At 53.6% G+C, this 13,988-nt stretch overlaps 2 protein-coding genes across 2 annotated transcripts in view; both read right to left on the bottom strand.

Moving 5' to 3' along the window:
* Positions 1-769: 769 nt before the first annotated feature.
* Positions 770-10,115, bottom strand: COPS8 (COP9 signalosome subunit 8). The gene is made up of 8 exons (XM_066345706.1): positions 9,924-10,115; positions 8,886-8,956; positions 7,703-7,751; positions 6,427-6,559; positions 4,383-4,490; positions 3,451-3,513; positions 2,639-2,686; positions 770-1,737 (listed from the first exon to the last, which is right to left on the bottom strand). Exons 1-8 carry the CDS (start codon positions 9,999-10,001, stop codon positions 1,658-1,660), a joined length of 630 nt encoding a protein of 209 aa, XP_066201803.1. The 5' UTR covers positions 10,002-10,115; the 3' UTR covers positions 770-1,657.
* A 3,791-nt stretch (positions 10,116-13,906) lies between these two features.
* LOC136379056 (proline-rich protein 12-like) overlaps positions 13,907-13,988 on the bottom strand; it is a 37,768-nt gene continuing 37,686 nt past the window's right edge. Inside the window, 1 exon segment of the mRNA XM_066346524.1 lies at positions 13,907-13,921. Coding sequence (XP_066202621.1) covers positions 13,907-13,921 — 15 coding nt within the window.

Genomic DNA, 13,988 nt, shown 5'->3' with positions numbered 1-13,988 from the left:
AGCCAGTGGGACCTCAAAGACTTAGCACGAAGGAGAGGTTGTCAACTAGCTCACTAGTGTTTTTGATACAGGTGACCTGTTGAGCTGATAGCATTTGGGGTTGGGCTGAATGTGTTGTAATGCATTTCATGTTTCCCTTTTTCCTGTGGCTACTAGAAAACCTAGAATTCCGTAGGGGATGCCTTCTACTTCTATTGGGTAGTGTCGGTCTAGGCAGTTGAACAGCTCTTCGAGTCCAAAACAGGTGTTCTCTAACCTTCACCGGGTTCTGCCTTCAGGGGCGTTCAACAAAACTGCCTGACGACGCCCAGGGTTCCGAGACCATTGGCTCCCGTCCCGTCTCCCCGTCTCATGCTGAAACGCCCTCCTCGTAAACACTCCTCCCGGGACCCGCATGAAGCGTTCTTTATCCAAACTTAGAAAGTGACAAAATGACAATCTTGCTGGACAGTGTAACAGCCTTGCTGACATCTGAGGGCTCCCCTGGGAGGGACCTTGATTTCACGGGCTGTGAGCACGCAGCCCCCTCAGCTGTGGCTCTTAGCTTAACCTGCAGGAACTCAGACACGAGCCATGTTCTCAAAGCCGTCGAGGCAAAGCTAAACGCTGTAAACAGATCCCTTAAGATGAGTGAAAACATGAATCACGTCATTACCTCTTTCTAGGTCATTTCATTTTAATTAAGAAACTCCTGCTTTGAGAGACAATGACAAACTAGAAAACCAGGACGGTGAAATTTCTAGGAGCCACCTCAGATGAAACACAAGAACTCAGTTAAATATTTATTGAACAAATGCAAAACAAATGAACCAGGGCACATCTGAACCTGAAGCTACAACACACCTTCAAACACGGGAGGGCTGTCACACAAACGGGACTTCTGCAGCATTTCCGAGACAGACCCTGAACCGAGGGACAGGCTCCAGTGACCAGCAGGCTGCAGCGCAGGTGTAGTGTCACTGATCTCCACACGTGTTCCCCGCTCCCGGGAGGAAACGGCCCGGCTCGGTGCTGCCGCCAGGGAAAATCAGTCCCGTTCTCATGCAGCCGCCCCCCCCCCCCCCCCCCCCCGCTGCCACGAGGGGTGCCCCCACGCCCGGAGAAGAGTGGGGTCCGCAGCCAGGGTCTCTCAGGAGTCCATCTGCTCCTCAGCCGATCTCGGCGTCCTGTTGGTGACTCACAGGCCAGGAGAGGGCATGCTCCCCGGAGGCCGCGTCGGATTGCCCCCAATGCAGACACCGCCCCGGGGACAGTGCTCCTCACATCCCAGATGAGCCTGCGACTGAGCCGGTGGTCCGGACAGGAGCGTGCCAGGCGCGGGGTGGGGCAGATGCCACCAAGCACTGCGCTGCATGAGAGGCGCCCCGACGGCCCCGGGAGACTGCGGGGCCCCCAGGGCGAGCCGCCTCGGCCACTGCTCAGCACGACAGTCAGGGACAAGGACGTATGGCAGGCCTTACATCACAGGCTCAGTGCGGGTGCTCAGGCGCCAGTCCACCCAGTAAACTGAAGACACACTGCACACTCGTCGGGGGCCGGGGCGGACGGGGCCGGGAGCTACGCTGTCGGGGGACAGGGCACCGGGCGTGCCATCGGGGGCCGGGGCGGACGGGGCCGGGAGTCGGGAGCACCGTCGGGGGCCAGGAGCAGGGCGCACTCAGTTCTCGAGGAAAGCCACGTAGTCGGTGAGCCTGGCCAGCTGCTGCTCGTTGGGGATCGGCGGGACCGGCGCGGGCTCTGCGCACAAGAGACCAGAGTCAGCATCCAGTGTCGCACTTTAGTCCGGCGCCCGCCCCCAACAGCGTTAACAGTCACTACACTTTCCCAGAACTGCCCAATTTTACACAGTGGTGATAAACAAGCCAACAGGTCTCAAACTCGCATGAGCAGTGTCCCCAGGCTGGGGGTAAAGCCATGTGGGTGGCCATGTGACATCCCTTTGAAGATAGCACAGCCAGTGATGGAGAGACCACACCGAGGTGACATTCAGTTCTAAGAATGATCACCGAGTGCTATGCTGGCCACAGGTCCTGCTCTAGGGGACCATCGCACTGTCCGCGGACAACAAACAGCGCCCATCAGTGAGCTCCTCTCCTGCGCTCAGCGAGCACGTGTCAGCCTGCGTGCTGCGGGGCCGCCCACGCGCCTGCCGGACTAAGGAGGCCCCAGGGGGCCCGGGGTCAGGCACTCCAGGTGAGCTCCTCTCCTGCGCTCAGCTAGCACGTGTGGCGGGGCCGCCCACGCGCCTGCCGGACTAAGGAGGCCCCAGGGGGCCGGGGGCAGGCACTCCAGGTGAGCTCCTCTTCTGCGTTCAGCGAGCACGTGTGGCGGGGCCGCCCACGCGCCTGCCGGACTAAGGAGGCCCCAAGGGGCCGGGGGCAGGCACTCCAGGTGAGCTCCTCTCCTGCGTTCAGTGAGCACGTGTGGCGGGGCCGCCCACGCGCCTGCCGGACTAAGGAGGCCCCAGGGGCCCGGGGGCAGGCACTCCAGGCGAGCTCAGAGGGAACCCACCGACCATGCTTGTAACCAGGTGCATCGTTACAGACACTGAGTAAAGAATTTACTCTCTTTACAAGGTTAGAACTAAGAAAAATACACAGCAAACGAAACATTTCAATGGACACATGGAACTCCGTACCTGATAAAGGAATACACCTGTTAAAGGAGACATCCAGGGCCCCTGCAACTGAATGAGCAGAACGTCAGGTTCACAGGGGTCATTGGGAAGGACTTTCACACCCAGCCTGCGTTTTCACTGCAATAGGCCTCACGGCCACTGCCGTCGCAGCAGAGAGAACAGCTGTGCTGTTCGGTAGTCTCTCCTCCCCGCACTGCCCGGGGCACGCCGCCCCCCCAATGCACGCACGGAGTCTGGGCAACGAGGCCTGGGGGGGGGGGAAGGCGTCTGCGCTGGGGGGGGGGGAGGTCGGAGAGCCGTGGACGTGGGCGTGAAGCCCGGCTCTGAGCACCGGACAGGAGAGGCCCCTAGTGGGCAGAAGGAACCACCAGGCGGGACGGAGCCGGCCGCCCAGAGGAGGGTGGGGTGTGAGCTCAGACCAGACAGAGCCCGCGGACATGAAGCCCCAGCAGGAAGAGCAGGCGATGGGGAAGGCAGTGGAGGTCTAGTCTAGAGGAGTCTACGTGTCTGCAGCTCAAGAGGAACGCGGTTCTGAGTGCTCAACAGACACGGAGGAGGAGCAGCGTCAGAAAGGGCTCCACACACAGGGGAGATGAACACTTTGTAAAAATTAGGTTGTGATAGGAGTTATGAAACACCCCTATCAAATAGGTTTTCACACATTTTTAATTAGGGTAAAACTGGATGGCTTTAACACACGGAATGTCCGTCTGGCCGGCCCAGCAGATCGTCACAGGGAATGACAGACGTCCGCCTGCCACAGGGAAGCGCGGGCCGCCCGGCCCTGCAGACGGGGCAAGAGCGCCACCTACCTGGCTTCTTGGGCATGACCATCCTCGTGGTGGAGTCGGCTTGCCATCCTTGTTCTAATATACCTAAAAACGTGTATTTAACACAAAGATGAAGAAATAACCGAAAAGTGTACATTCTCACTTGCTGTCAAAAGTCGTTACTTGTACTAGAGACCCGGCCCACGCAATGTGGCCCGTCATGTGTCCCGAGAGGACGCTGTGTGCCGGCTGCTCTTACCCGACCACGTCAGGCCACCGTCCCGGCAGCGCCCCGAGGGGGGACTTACAGCCACGACTGAACACGTGCAAACTGAAGCTCAGGGGTTTCTAGGGACCGGCCGAGGGCACACCGCAACAGGGGGGTGGCCCACGATTCTGCCCAGTATGAACTCGGGGTACAGAACTTATTAGGTAGCAAATTATAGGTCAATTTCAAGAGAAGAGTCAAGTAAGTAAACGTTTGTACGAGTAAATAATGGAGCAATTAACCTGAGGGCGTTCGTTAACCTGCTCCCCTGGGAGATTTAGGTACAGGGCCTGGCGGGCGCCCCGTCTGGGGGGAGAATGAGCGTCAGACACTGCAGGACGGGCGCAGGCGCACGTGCTCACGACGGTTACCAGGGCGAGACGCAAGGGCACCCGCCGTGCGGTCTCCCGGGTCAGGGCATCGGGAAGAGATGGCCGGGACAGAACAGGCTCGAGAGGGACTCTGGGAGCGTGAACGGGGCTTCTAAGGGAGGGCCGCAAGGTCAGTCTCTCTCTGACTCAGGCGGCTGTCCCGGAACTGTCCGCGCACCGGCCGTGAGGCGTCCCCACCGCGCTGGACCCGGGCAGCCTGCGGCCCCGGCCTGCTGCCGGCTGGGCGGCGCGCTGCACCCCCCTCTCTAAGGAACACACACACAGTCACACCTCCACGTCCCACCCCCCTTGAAGTCACCAGAGGCCGACAGTACCTTTCACAGCCTCTTCCACGGGGAGCCCGACGAAGGCTGCGAAGTCGTCGGCGATGATGGAGCTGTACGCCTGGGAGACCAGGGCGAAGGCTCGTCGCCGCGTCGCCTCTGGGGGGGGGGGGGCAGTGAGTGACCAGAGAGCCAATGTTTGAAAAATGTGTAACAAAATGACATTCCTGTCCTTGTCCAAATCTTACAAGCAGGACTCGATCAAATCAGAGACGTCTGCTCTTACAGACACGAGTCCAGCGGGTAAGAGGTGCCCCAACACCGCAGAATAAACACATTTCTCATCTTCCCTCTTAGAAAAAGAAACCTTTCTCAGACAACAATGCAAAGTACAGAGACAAATGAGTTCATGTACACAAGACTGAAAGCCTACGAATATCTCCTCTAACCACACTTATGTGCTTGCAATGTAAGCTTTTAACCAGCTCTTTGATTTTAGTGACAGACAGCGAATGGGGCAGAAAACACCCACTGCGTCACCAGCTGTCTGTGGAGGGTCCAGCCAGGGTCCCGCCGGGGCGGCAGGACAAGCCTGGGCACAGAGCACTGCCCTCACGGTCCAGGCGGCCCGCACTGCTGCCTTCACCCAGGTTCAGATCCCGAAGTCCAGCCCCGAACGCCCGAACTTAACAGGCAGGGCTGCCAACAGTTCTAGCAACCATTTAATTCTAGAGTGGAACTCCCTCCTCCCTGGAGGGGACAAGGGGACTCTCCCCAGGCTCCCACCCCGAGTAACGCAGGAAGGACAGACAGCACGTGGACGGCAGGAAGGGGAGCCCGCTGGCCAGTCCTCCTGCCAGGGGCTCCTTTAGTGCTAGCAGAGCCCCGCCCGCCCCGCCTGCCCGCTGACACGCTTGGGACAGGCTCCGGGTCTCATTTCCCAGGTAACAGGCAGGTGCACACGTCGGGAAGTGGCCCCCGGGACACACCGGGAGCACCCTCTGCTCCTGGGACATCCCTAACCACCCCCCTGACCCTCGCCCCCCAACAAGCCTCAGGCCCCAACTCCCTGGCTGTGCCCAACACGCCCTCCCACCTGCCCCCACTCTCCCAGGCCTGTCGCCCTGCCCACAACGCCCACACCCTCCGCAATCCCTGCAGTGAGTGGGGACACCCGGGCCCTCGTCCTGCCTCTGACCCTGCAGGCCCACACAGGAAAAGGCACATGGCCTAAGTCCTCAGCCTGTAACCACCGGACTGACCGGATCTACGAAAGCCCACTCCCACGTGGGAAGAGGGAGGCTGTTTCCTGTGCAGAAGTCTGGGGGCCCCCTCTGCACAGGGCAGCCCATCCCGCCTCCTCCCTCCCCCACCGCCAGCCCCACCCTCCACCCCCGGCCTCCGTTAGGGCATGTGCCCCTGGTGAGTCACTCCTATTCTTCCCTTTTCCATGCCAGGAGCACTGTGACCCCTGGCAGCAGTCCTCACCGCTGCTCCCCCACAAAGCCATGGTCCCCCCCCAGTGATGAGCTCAGTTCCCGCTGGCAGGCTCCCCCGAGCCAGAAGGGGACAGGAAGGCCCGTTCTGACCCAGAGACAAGGCTGCTGTGAGGAGTGCGGGCGTCACGACACAGACTACTGCGTGAACTGGCAAGAGCGAGCCAGGAAGATGGGAGGAGGCGAGACAGAGGCAGAGACGAGTGTCACTGTGTGGCAGCAGGCTCGTGACTGGATCGACTGGCTAGGAAATCCGGAAGCTGGAGACAGCACCCATCGGCGGCTGCAGTCCAGAGCCCCAAGTGCAGCCTCTAAGAAGTCTGACCCCTACCTCGAACTTACAGGGTATCGCAATATTGCATTTCTGTAGCAAAAACCCCTGACAAAAGCATTTCAGTCTAGAATTAAATAAAAGCACTGTGGCCCTGAGCCGTCGACTAATCACAGCAACGGGAGATGAAGCCATGGGCCTCGGAGGGCTGTCCCGTCCGTTTAGCAGACAGTCTGTTTTCAGAACACACCACACGGTCTTATTACAACACTGGACCACTGCAGGACAGGTCTGGTCTGGCTCAGAGCTGAACCGCAGCGGACACTACCTCTGAGCGCCTCCATGATCGGCTGGACCGTCTCAGACCACTGGTGAGCGTTGATGGTCGTATAGATTCCGGGGAAATCTCTCTGCCAGATTCTCTGTCCCACTGACCAAATTCCCCCAAGTTCAGCGTTTGCCTGCAATAAACATCATCATTGCTGGGAGGACATCCACTCTACAGACTCATCAATAACAGTATCCTAAAGCATCATTCAACATTTTTAAAAGAGGTGTAGTTATTTTTCAGTTCAATACTATCAAAAAGGTGTTTAAATGTTGTGAACAGTAAAGCCTATTTACAGTTGATATAAGTTTTTATTATAATAGCAAATTAAGGCATGACAATGCAGTCCAAAAATATTTCAGAATTAAATTGAGATGACCTCAAACATTGTTTTTAAAAGATACATTGATATTTCATTAATACATAAAATGCAACACACAGAATATATGTTATGGATACATACATAAAAATATGTCACTTAGGACAAAAGAAATAGCAAAATGGCTAAGAACACTAGCTGCGGATCTAAGATGTCACATGCTGTCACCTCTGAGGACAAAGCTCCCACTAACATTCCTGAGACTGTGCACATAACCGAGGGGGTTCTTCATTCCAGCCACTGAAGCGGGAGGGACACTGACAGAGCAATGGGGACAGGGGAGAGGGTCAAAACAGTCGTGTGACCTGCTGGACAAAGGCACCCAGGCACCCAGGTGAGCTCCTGGTGCCGCTCGTGCACGTTCAGAAACTTCCCTCACGTGCGCTCCAGACAGCGCGTCCCTTGAAAGGAAACACCCACTTCATTCCACTCTGGAGAAAACTTTTCAGAGGCCATTCGACCTACTCTCCCACACAGAATAAGAAACCTAAAATCTTACTTCACAGAAAGGATGTTAATGCTGTGAGTATTCATCACTTTGAGAATATTCTGATAAACGTTACCAGGTTCAAAATAAGTACCATAATAGGAAACTGCACAAGTCAGTTAAAAAACAATAAACACGGGACCTTTATCTGGCTGCTCAGCTGCTGACCTGGTTAAGTGACACGTACGTGAAATATCCCAAGAAGTCTGATCAGCAGGCGCTGAGCCTGGCTCTGTACCACCCAAGGGAAACGAGAATTTCTGATTAGAACTCAATGATCTATTATTAAACTCTACTACCAGTTTAATAACAATTTCTGTGACCCATATGGGAAAGAAAACAAACTTTGATGAGGTGGCCACTTAGACGAATGCCGTTACTGTATTAAAGCAATAAAACAGGTTACTCACAGATTTTATAGCTGGTGGTATTCTTTTCCAAAGGTATCTTGCATTATTCCTAATTTGAATCCCCCAGGAAAAAATAAGCAATTAAAAAATAATCATCTCAGTAATATTTTAAAAATTCTAGATCTTAATACAAACACACAGAAGTATATTTTTAAATACTCTCTATAATAGTGAAATCTAGTTTCATGTAAGTTCATCCAGTGAGTAGTTTTCCAGATTAAAAGACACTATTTTTACCAAAGGAATATTTTGCCATTTGTACCATATTTTTTTTCTTATTACTGATCCAGATCTTAAATTAACAGTGCAGCAAAAACACGATTTAAGTAGAACTGCCCAAATAACTGATCTGTAAAGACAAAGGCATATATACTCAAGGCTCTGGCGTCCCCGGACAAACGCACAACGCTTCCGTCCCTGTCACGCCCCCTCCTCCTACCAGTGGCTACAGAGCCGCCTAAATAAACTTCAAGGTGGTTTTTACCAGTCTGGAAGCCAGAACTACGACAGATGTGAGATGACAAGGATTACAATTAATGTAACAGATAATTTATATGATATGTGTATTAAAAGTCTTGGATCAGTTTTTTAAAAGATACAAAAAGAGTTTAGAAGAATTGAAAACAAAATTGAACAGCAATCACTGATGAAGTGTAGAATGGAGGCTCCCTACTCCTCTGCAGTTATGCTTTCTGACTTTTCTTCAAACGTGTGAAGCAGGAACCACCGACAAAAATCTTCCAAGGTCTCTCACACATGTTAGTAACAAATTCCTCCTAGTTTTCTCAACCTTCCCTTTCAGCTTCTCTTGGTTTGTTAGTTACATGTGAAGCTAAGTAAATGCAGATCATAAAGTTTTATAGAAAAGACAAAAAAGAATGAAATAGAATGAAAAAGAATGAAAAGGTCAATAGAATGAAAGGAATTCACTGATACTGTGTTTCTCATAACAAATTGGGAGGTTTTTTTTTGTTTTTGTTTTTGAAGGTCTATGTAAAACAAGGGTATTTTAAAATAACTCAGCCTAATCATAAATTATGGTTCAATATGTGATGTAGTATCATCATAATAACAGATCCAGCTCCCTGTGCCTGTGTTTTAGTGGTGACACTTCAGGACACACATAATTTCTGTGTAACCTGGAAGAATCCGCTGCTCTCAGCTTGAGGTAAGAAGCACTTACATGTCATTATGCAGCAGATACAGAGCTAGAAGCTGACCATACACCGGGGGCGTAGCAATTCCTCCAGGAGCCTAGAAGGCCAAAATGATAGAGAAAAAAAACCTCACTTACGCTTATATTAAAACCCAGAGTATTAAGTTTTTACCTTCTGTTGTCATCAGCAGTTGCCTTTTCTCCCTCTGGAAAAACGGGACCCTCTCCCCTGTTCTCAAATTCTTTATATAAACCATCTTACTGTTTTATAAGGAACAAGCATTTCCAACCGATTCCTAAAGCATGACGAGTCTGCCCATTTTATCAGATACACCAAATGTCTTAAGTAAACGAGTAACGCACAGAAAAACACACCACACTGTGCGACAGACGTTTCTAACCTCATTTCAACTTGAATTTATTAAAAACAAAACAAAACAAAACAAAAACCCAGCTATGAAGTGTCTCCTAGCAAGCTGCTGGTCTGACTGCTGTCTCCTTTGGTTAACTTTTTAACGCGTGGTTTTTAAAGTGTCTTCCGAAGGAAAAACACCTCCCCTTTCTTTCACAGCTGCCTGATGTCACCTGCGCCTCTCGTCGAGGACAAGTCGGTAAGCTCCCGTGCTAACTAACGTCCTGAGACCAACCGGGGCGCTCTGAGCTGATGAAGGGGGCGCACTGGTCACACCCTCCCTGGTCTGCGTCTGTGCGTCTTGCACGCGCCTCGCACACGGGGCAGGGGGTGGGGGAGGGAGATGCTGAGTCTACCGCGAGCAGCATATGGATGGAGGGTGCAAGGCGCAAAGGAGGACAGGGTTTTCGGGCTCACAGGCTGCAGACAGACAACAAACAGCTCCCGGCCGGTTTCCCGATCGCCGTTTCGGGCGATCGGGCCCGGACCCCCGGCCTTCGGAACAGGCCGCAGCGACCGGGAGGCACAAGCGCAGCTCCCGCGTCCTCCAGGCGCCCCCCGTTCCTAAGGCCGCCCCGTTACCCGGGAGACCGACGCCGCCCGGGGCCACGGGGAGGACCCCGCCGAGTCTCCCCCCAGCGCGACGCGGTTACCTCGAGCTCCTGGTTCTCGCACTGATCCAGCAACTTTCTGAAACTAAAGGCACCTTCTGCCATCACGGCCACGGGCATCTTCCCAGCCGGTCCCTACGCCGCCGCCGCCGCCGCACCTTCCCGAGAGCCAGACCCCTTGACGGTCCCTCGGGGGGAGGAGGGGGGCGGGCGGCGTCGCGCCCGTGATGACGTAAAAGCTACCGTCGCCGCGTGTGCCCCTGCGCAGGCGCAACGTCGGTTCCGGCGCGCGTAGAAGGACGTCGCGGCGGCCGGCATGGGTCTGCCGGCGCTCTGGCCGGCGCTCTCGGTGCCTTGGAGGACTGGCACGGCCTCCTGGAAGATGCGCGCGTCCAGAACGAGGAAGGCTTTTTAGGGGGCATAGTCGGGGGCTCTTCGGTGTCTTGTCTTGGGGGCTGAATACACACGCCAATGGAAAGGTTCAAAACGGAGCTTTGGGTCGGCCCCAAACCTGTTCCTCCATCCCCCCTATCTCTATAAAGGGCCCCCCGGGGCCCTTCCACGTGGGGGAACGGCCTCCACGCCTGCCTGCCTGCCTCCCTCCCTCCCTCCCTCCGGGCGGCTCTGGCCGTGTTTCCTGAGACATCGGATCCTGTTCCTCTTCTCCAACCCCTGAACCCCGAAGTCCTCGCCGTCGCGTACCAGGAAGGCTCCGAGGCCTGCGCCCCCCGCCTCCTCGGCGTGCGCGGCCGTGCGGTCTCCTCGGTTTGCAGCGCAGCGCTTCCCGCAGCCACGTCGCACTGCGCATCCGTGTCCACGTGCCTGTGCTGCGCTCCCGACCCGGGAGAGGGGCTCAGCCCTCTCTGCCCATAACCTGAGAGCGCGCAGCAGAGCGAAAATACAAGACGCCCCTTGTTCAAAGAACGGGGTCTGGGAAGGGGGGTGCCCTTAAATGTAATAGAATGTAAATTGGTTTCTTTTATTTGCAGTCTCAGTTGTACCTAAGCGTTTTCACTCGCTGTTTACAGTATTCTATTAATAAATAGGGTGACAGCAGAAAAGTTTTAAATGATCAGCCAGGCTTCTTACCCTCCGTCTTCATATTGTGCAATGCCGGTTTTCAACACAGGTATTGGTGCACTTAACTCACGAGGTGGATGGAATCCCAGAAGTCACACCATTTGTATTAAATGCCTAATGCATGCGTGTGTGTGTGTTTCTTACCAGAACCATACAAATGTGGTACAAAACTAATGTTTAAATGTACCAGCCGGGCCAGGACTGGAAGGGAGACCACTTTCCCTTTCCTGCTATGTTCTCATTGTCAGTACAATCAAAGGAGTGTTTCAGCATGCCACCAGGAAGTAGGGAAGAATATGAGAGGGTCCCTTGCCTGACCAGGCGGTGGCGCAGTGGATGGAGCGTCGGACTGGGATGCGGAAGACCCAGGTTCGAGACCCCGAGGTCGCCAGCTTGAGCCCAAGGTCTCTGGCTTGAGCAGGGGATTACTAGGTCTGCTGAAGGCCCCCAGTCAAGGCACATATGAGAAAGCAATCAATGAACAACTAAGGTGTCACAATGCACAATGAAAAACTGATGATTAGTGCTTCTCATCTCTCCGTTCCTGTCTGTCTATCCCTCTCTCTGACTTTCTCTGTCTCTTAAAAAAAAAAAAAAGGCAGGAAATGATAGAGTCCCTTGATTTTTAGTGTTTTTAGAACCCCATTGTCTTCATTATGTATTGGAAGCAAGTTCAGGTCCTCAGGGCAGACGGACCCTCAGGGACGTCCCCCTCCTGCATAGCCAACTGTGAGCGAAACAGGGCACGTGGTTGCCACTTTGAGCACTGCTGAGCAACCACCACTGGGGCTCCCCTGGAAAGTCTATCTACGTTTGTGATGTATTTTACACACTATATGGAATGGCAGTGAGCATGCATATTGCATGTATCCCTTTGCTCACATCCAAAAGCTCCATTGCCCCAATGGACTTTCCTTACCACACACGAGCTCAAAGATAAAATTATTAAGAATTTGAAGGCAGAGACAGCCTCACTGATTATAATATTTGCATAATGAAGAGTTACCATGTGGCAATCATATGTAGCAGTTTTTGTTTTTTTCTCGGTGGAACATTTAAAAATCACTACATAAGTCCCTTAAAGAGTTGACAACATCAAATAGGACGGTACCAGTACCGCAGTAGCTGGTTTAACTAGAGAACAAAGCAACAAAGTTTCATCGGTTGTATGAAGAAGGACAGAAGACAAAGGGATTCTAAGATCATTTGGCGTCAATCTGAGGAGCAGGGTTTTGAAATTTCAGCATGTAGTGATGGCTCCCGGCCCATTTCGGGTAAAGAAAGATTTCGTGGGATCCACGCAGAGCTACGATCCTTGAGAGAGGAAAGGGATTATTTGTAAGCTTGGGCAGGCACTTGGGCTGTTGAAAGGCGAGGGCTCTGATTAGTTGCTTCTTTGCTGAACGGAAGACCCCCGTGGGGCTTTGGAAAACCAATGACAGGGTAGAGGTAGAGTTCGGGGTGTCACCGAGAGGACCACACTGTTCTTTAATAGACAGATGCAGGACTTTTAGAGTTGAAGCTGAAGCAGAAAAGGGGACAGAGACGGTCTGGGGGGAGAAGGAAAGGGCGCTCGGGATGTAGTGAATGGAGCAGTCGGGCCAGGCGTGAGCGCCAGGCCTGGATGCAGAGTGGCCTTGAGGGGCCGAGGGGTGTGCAGGGACGCGGCAGCCGGCGTGCAGTGTGGAGTTATTACTGTGCTGTGCTGCGCCTGCCTTCCCCCCAAACTTTCCACAGCAGACCGGTGAAGGGGGGGGGGCGTGCAGAGGGGCGGTGTGGTGTAACGGCAGTGACCTCAGGAGGCAGGATGCAGAAGATCAGGCTTTTACAGGAGCAGGGCAGCAGAGAAGAGGACAGCAGAAGGGTCCCCGCTCCCTGGGGATGGTGACTCTGGGGTGGCCGGAGGCTGCGTCCCCCGCTGCACTTGGGATGAGGGCCGGGTCAGCATGTCGAAGGGAAGTGTGGGCGCCCGAGGCTGGAGAAGCTGGTCTCGTGCCCGTTACCTCGGCTTGGCTGCCCCTGCCAGCTGCCCCTCCTCCCTCAACTCTTAGACTCTTCTCGGAGGACAGTCGTTGAGGAGGTGGGAAACTGGAAGATGGCGAGTTCGAACTCTGAATTTTTACCTGGTTCCCCAAAATCCCACTAAATAACTCTTAGAAATAATAAACAGGTTAAGCGAGATTGCAGGAGAGAAGATCACTAGGCAAAATCAGTTATATGTGTGGACAGTAGCAATGAACAAACTGAAATTAAGCAAACGACTTTATTTACAATAGCACCAAAAATAAAATAAGAATAAATCTAACATAAGAAGGGCAAAACTTATACTGGGAAAACTGTAAAACATTGCTTGAAGAAATCAGAGAAGACCTACGTCCACGGAAATATACTCCTCGCTCATGAATCACATGATCTTATATTATGATGGCAATACCACTCACATTCAGACTCAGGGCCATTCCTATCAAAATCGCAGCTAGCTTCTTTGCAGATACTGACAGATGATAAAACTCCTGGGTGGGGGCGTCTCTTCTTCGCACAAGGTTTCAAGACGCATCTTTTTAAACCTTCAATAAAGCGGGCATTGTACTTTTATGTTTTCTGGAGGTCAGTTCGTCCTGAGGAAGTCATTTCCAGTTTTCCCCTCTCCAAAGGAGAGGTCACAGAAGGTCGGTGAATTCAGGAGTCTGGAGACCTCGTGGGCGCGATCTCAGACCTCCCCACCAGGGGGTGCTGCCGCACCGCGTCTGAACTTAAACTGCCCTGCTGCCCAGCGAACGCGGTGGACAGGCCTTGGGTGGAGCCGTCAGGCACCAGCTTATTCCGCCTTCTGCGTTTCAGCTCCGGGCAGTTCATTTCTCTTCCTCCACATCACTTTCTTCAGTGGAAGCCTGGGGCACCGTGCTTCTCAGATATCCCATTCTTTTCTTCTTATAAACATACGATCAACAGATGTCGGTCTGCCAGCAGAAGACACAATGCGGACGGCGCGGGAGTATTGACGTCGTCGGCTTCGTTCCGGGCGTA

This window comes from Saccopteryx leptura, chromosome 7 (assembly GCF_036850995.1).
Source record: "Saccopteryx leptura isolate mSacLep1 chromosome 7, mSacLep1_pri_phased_curated, whole genome shotgun sequence".
NCBI classification, from domain to species: Eukaryota; Metazoa; Chordata; class Mammalia; order Chiroptera; family Emballonuridae; genus Saccopteryx; species Saccopteryx leptura.
The sequence above is the reverse complement of the archived record's forward strand: the minus strand, read 5'-3'. Positions and strand labels throughout refer to the sequence as shown.

Excerpts from the sequence above, each read along its gene's own strand:
- COPS8 (XM_066345706.1), bottom strand. The coding sequence starts at position 10,001 with ATGCCCGTGGCCGTGATGGCAGAAGGTGCCTTTAGTTTCAGAAAGTTG. Across the intron at positions 6,560-7,702 it reads TACCACCAGCTATAAAATCT|GCAAACGCTGAACTTGGGGG; the intron begins GTGAGTAACCTG and ends TGTTTATTGCAG. Across the intron at positions 3,514-4,382 it reads CGTGGAAGAGGCTGTGAAAG|GTATATTAGAACAAGGATGG; the intron begins GTACTGTCGGCC and ends ACACGTTTTTAG.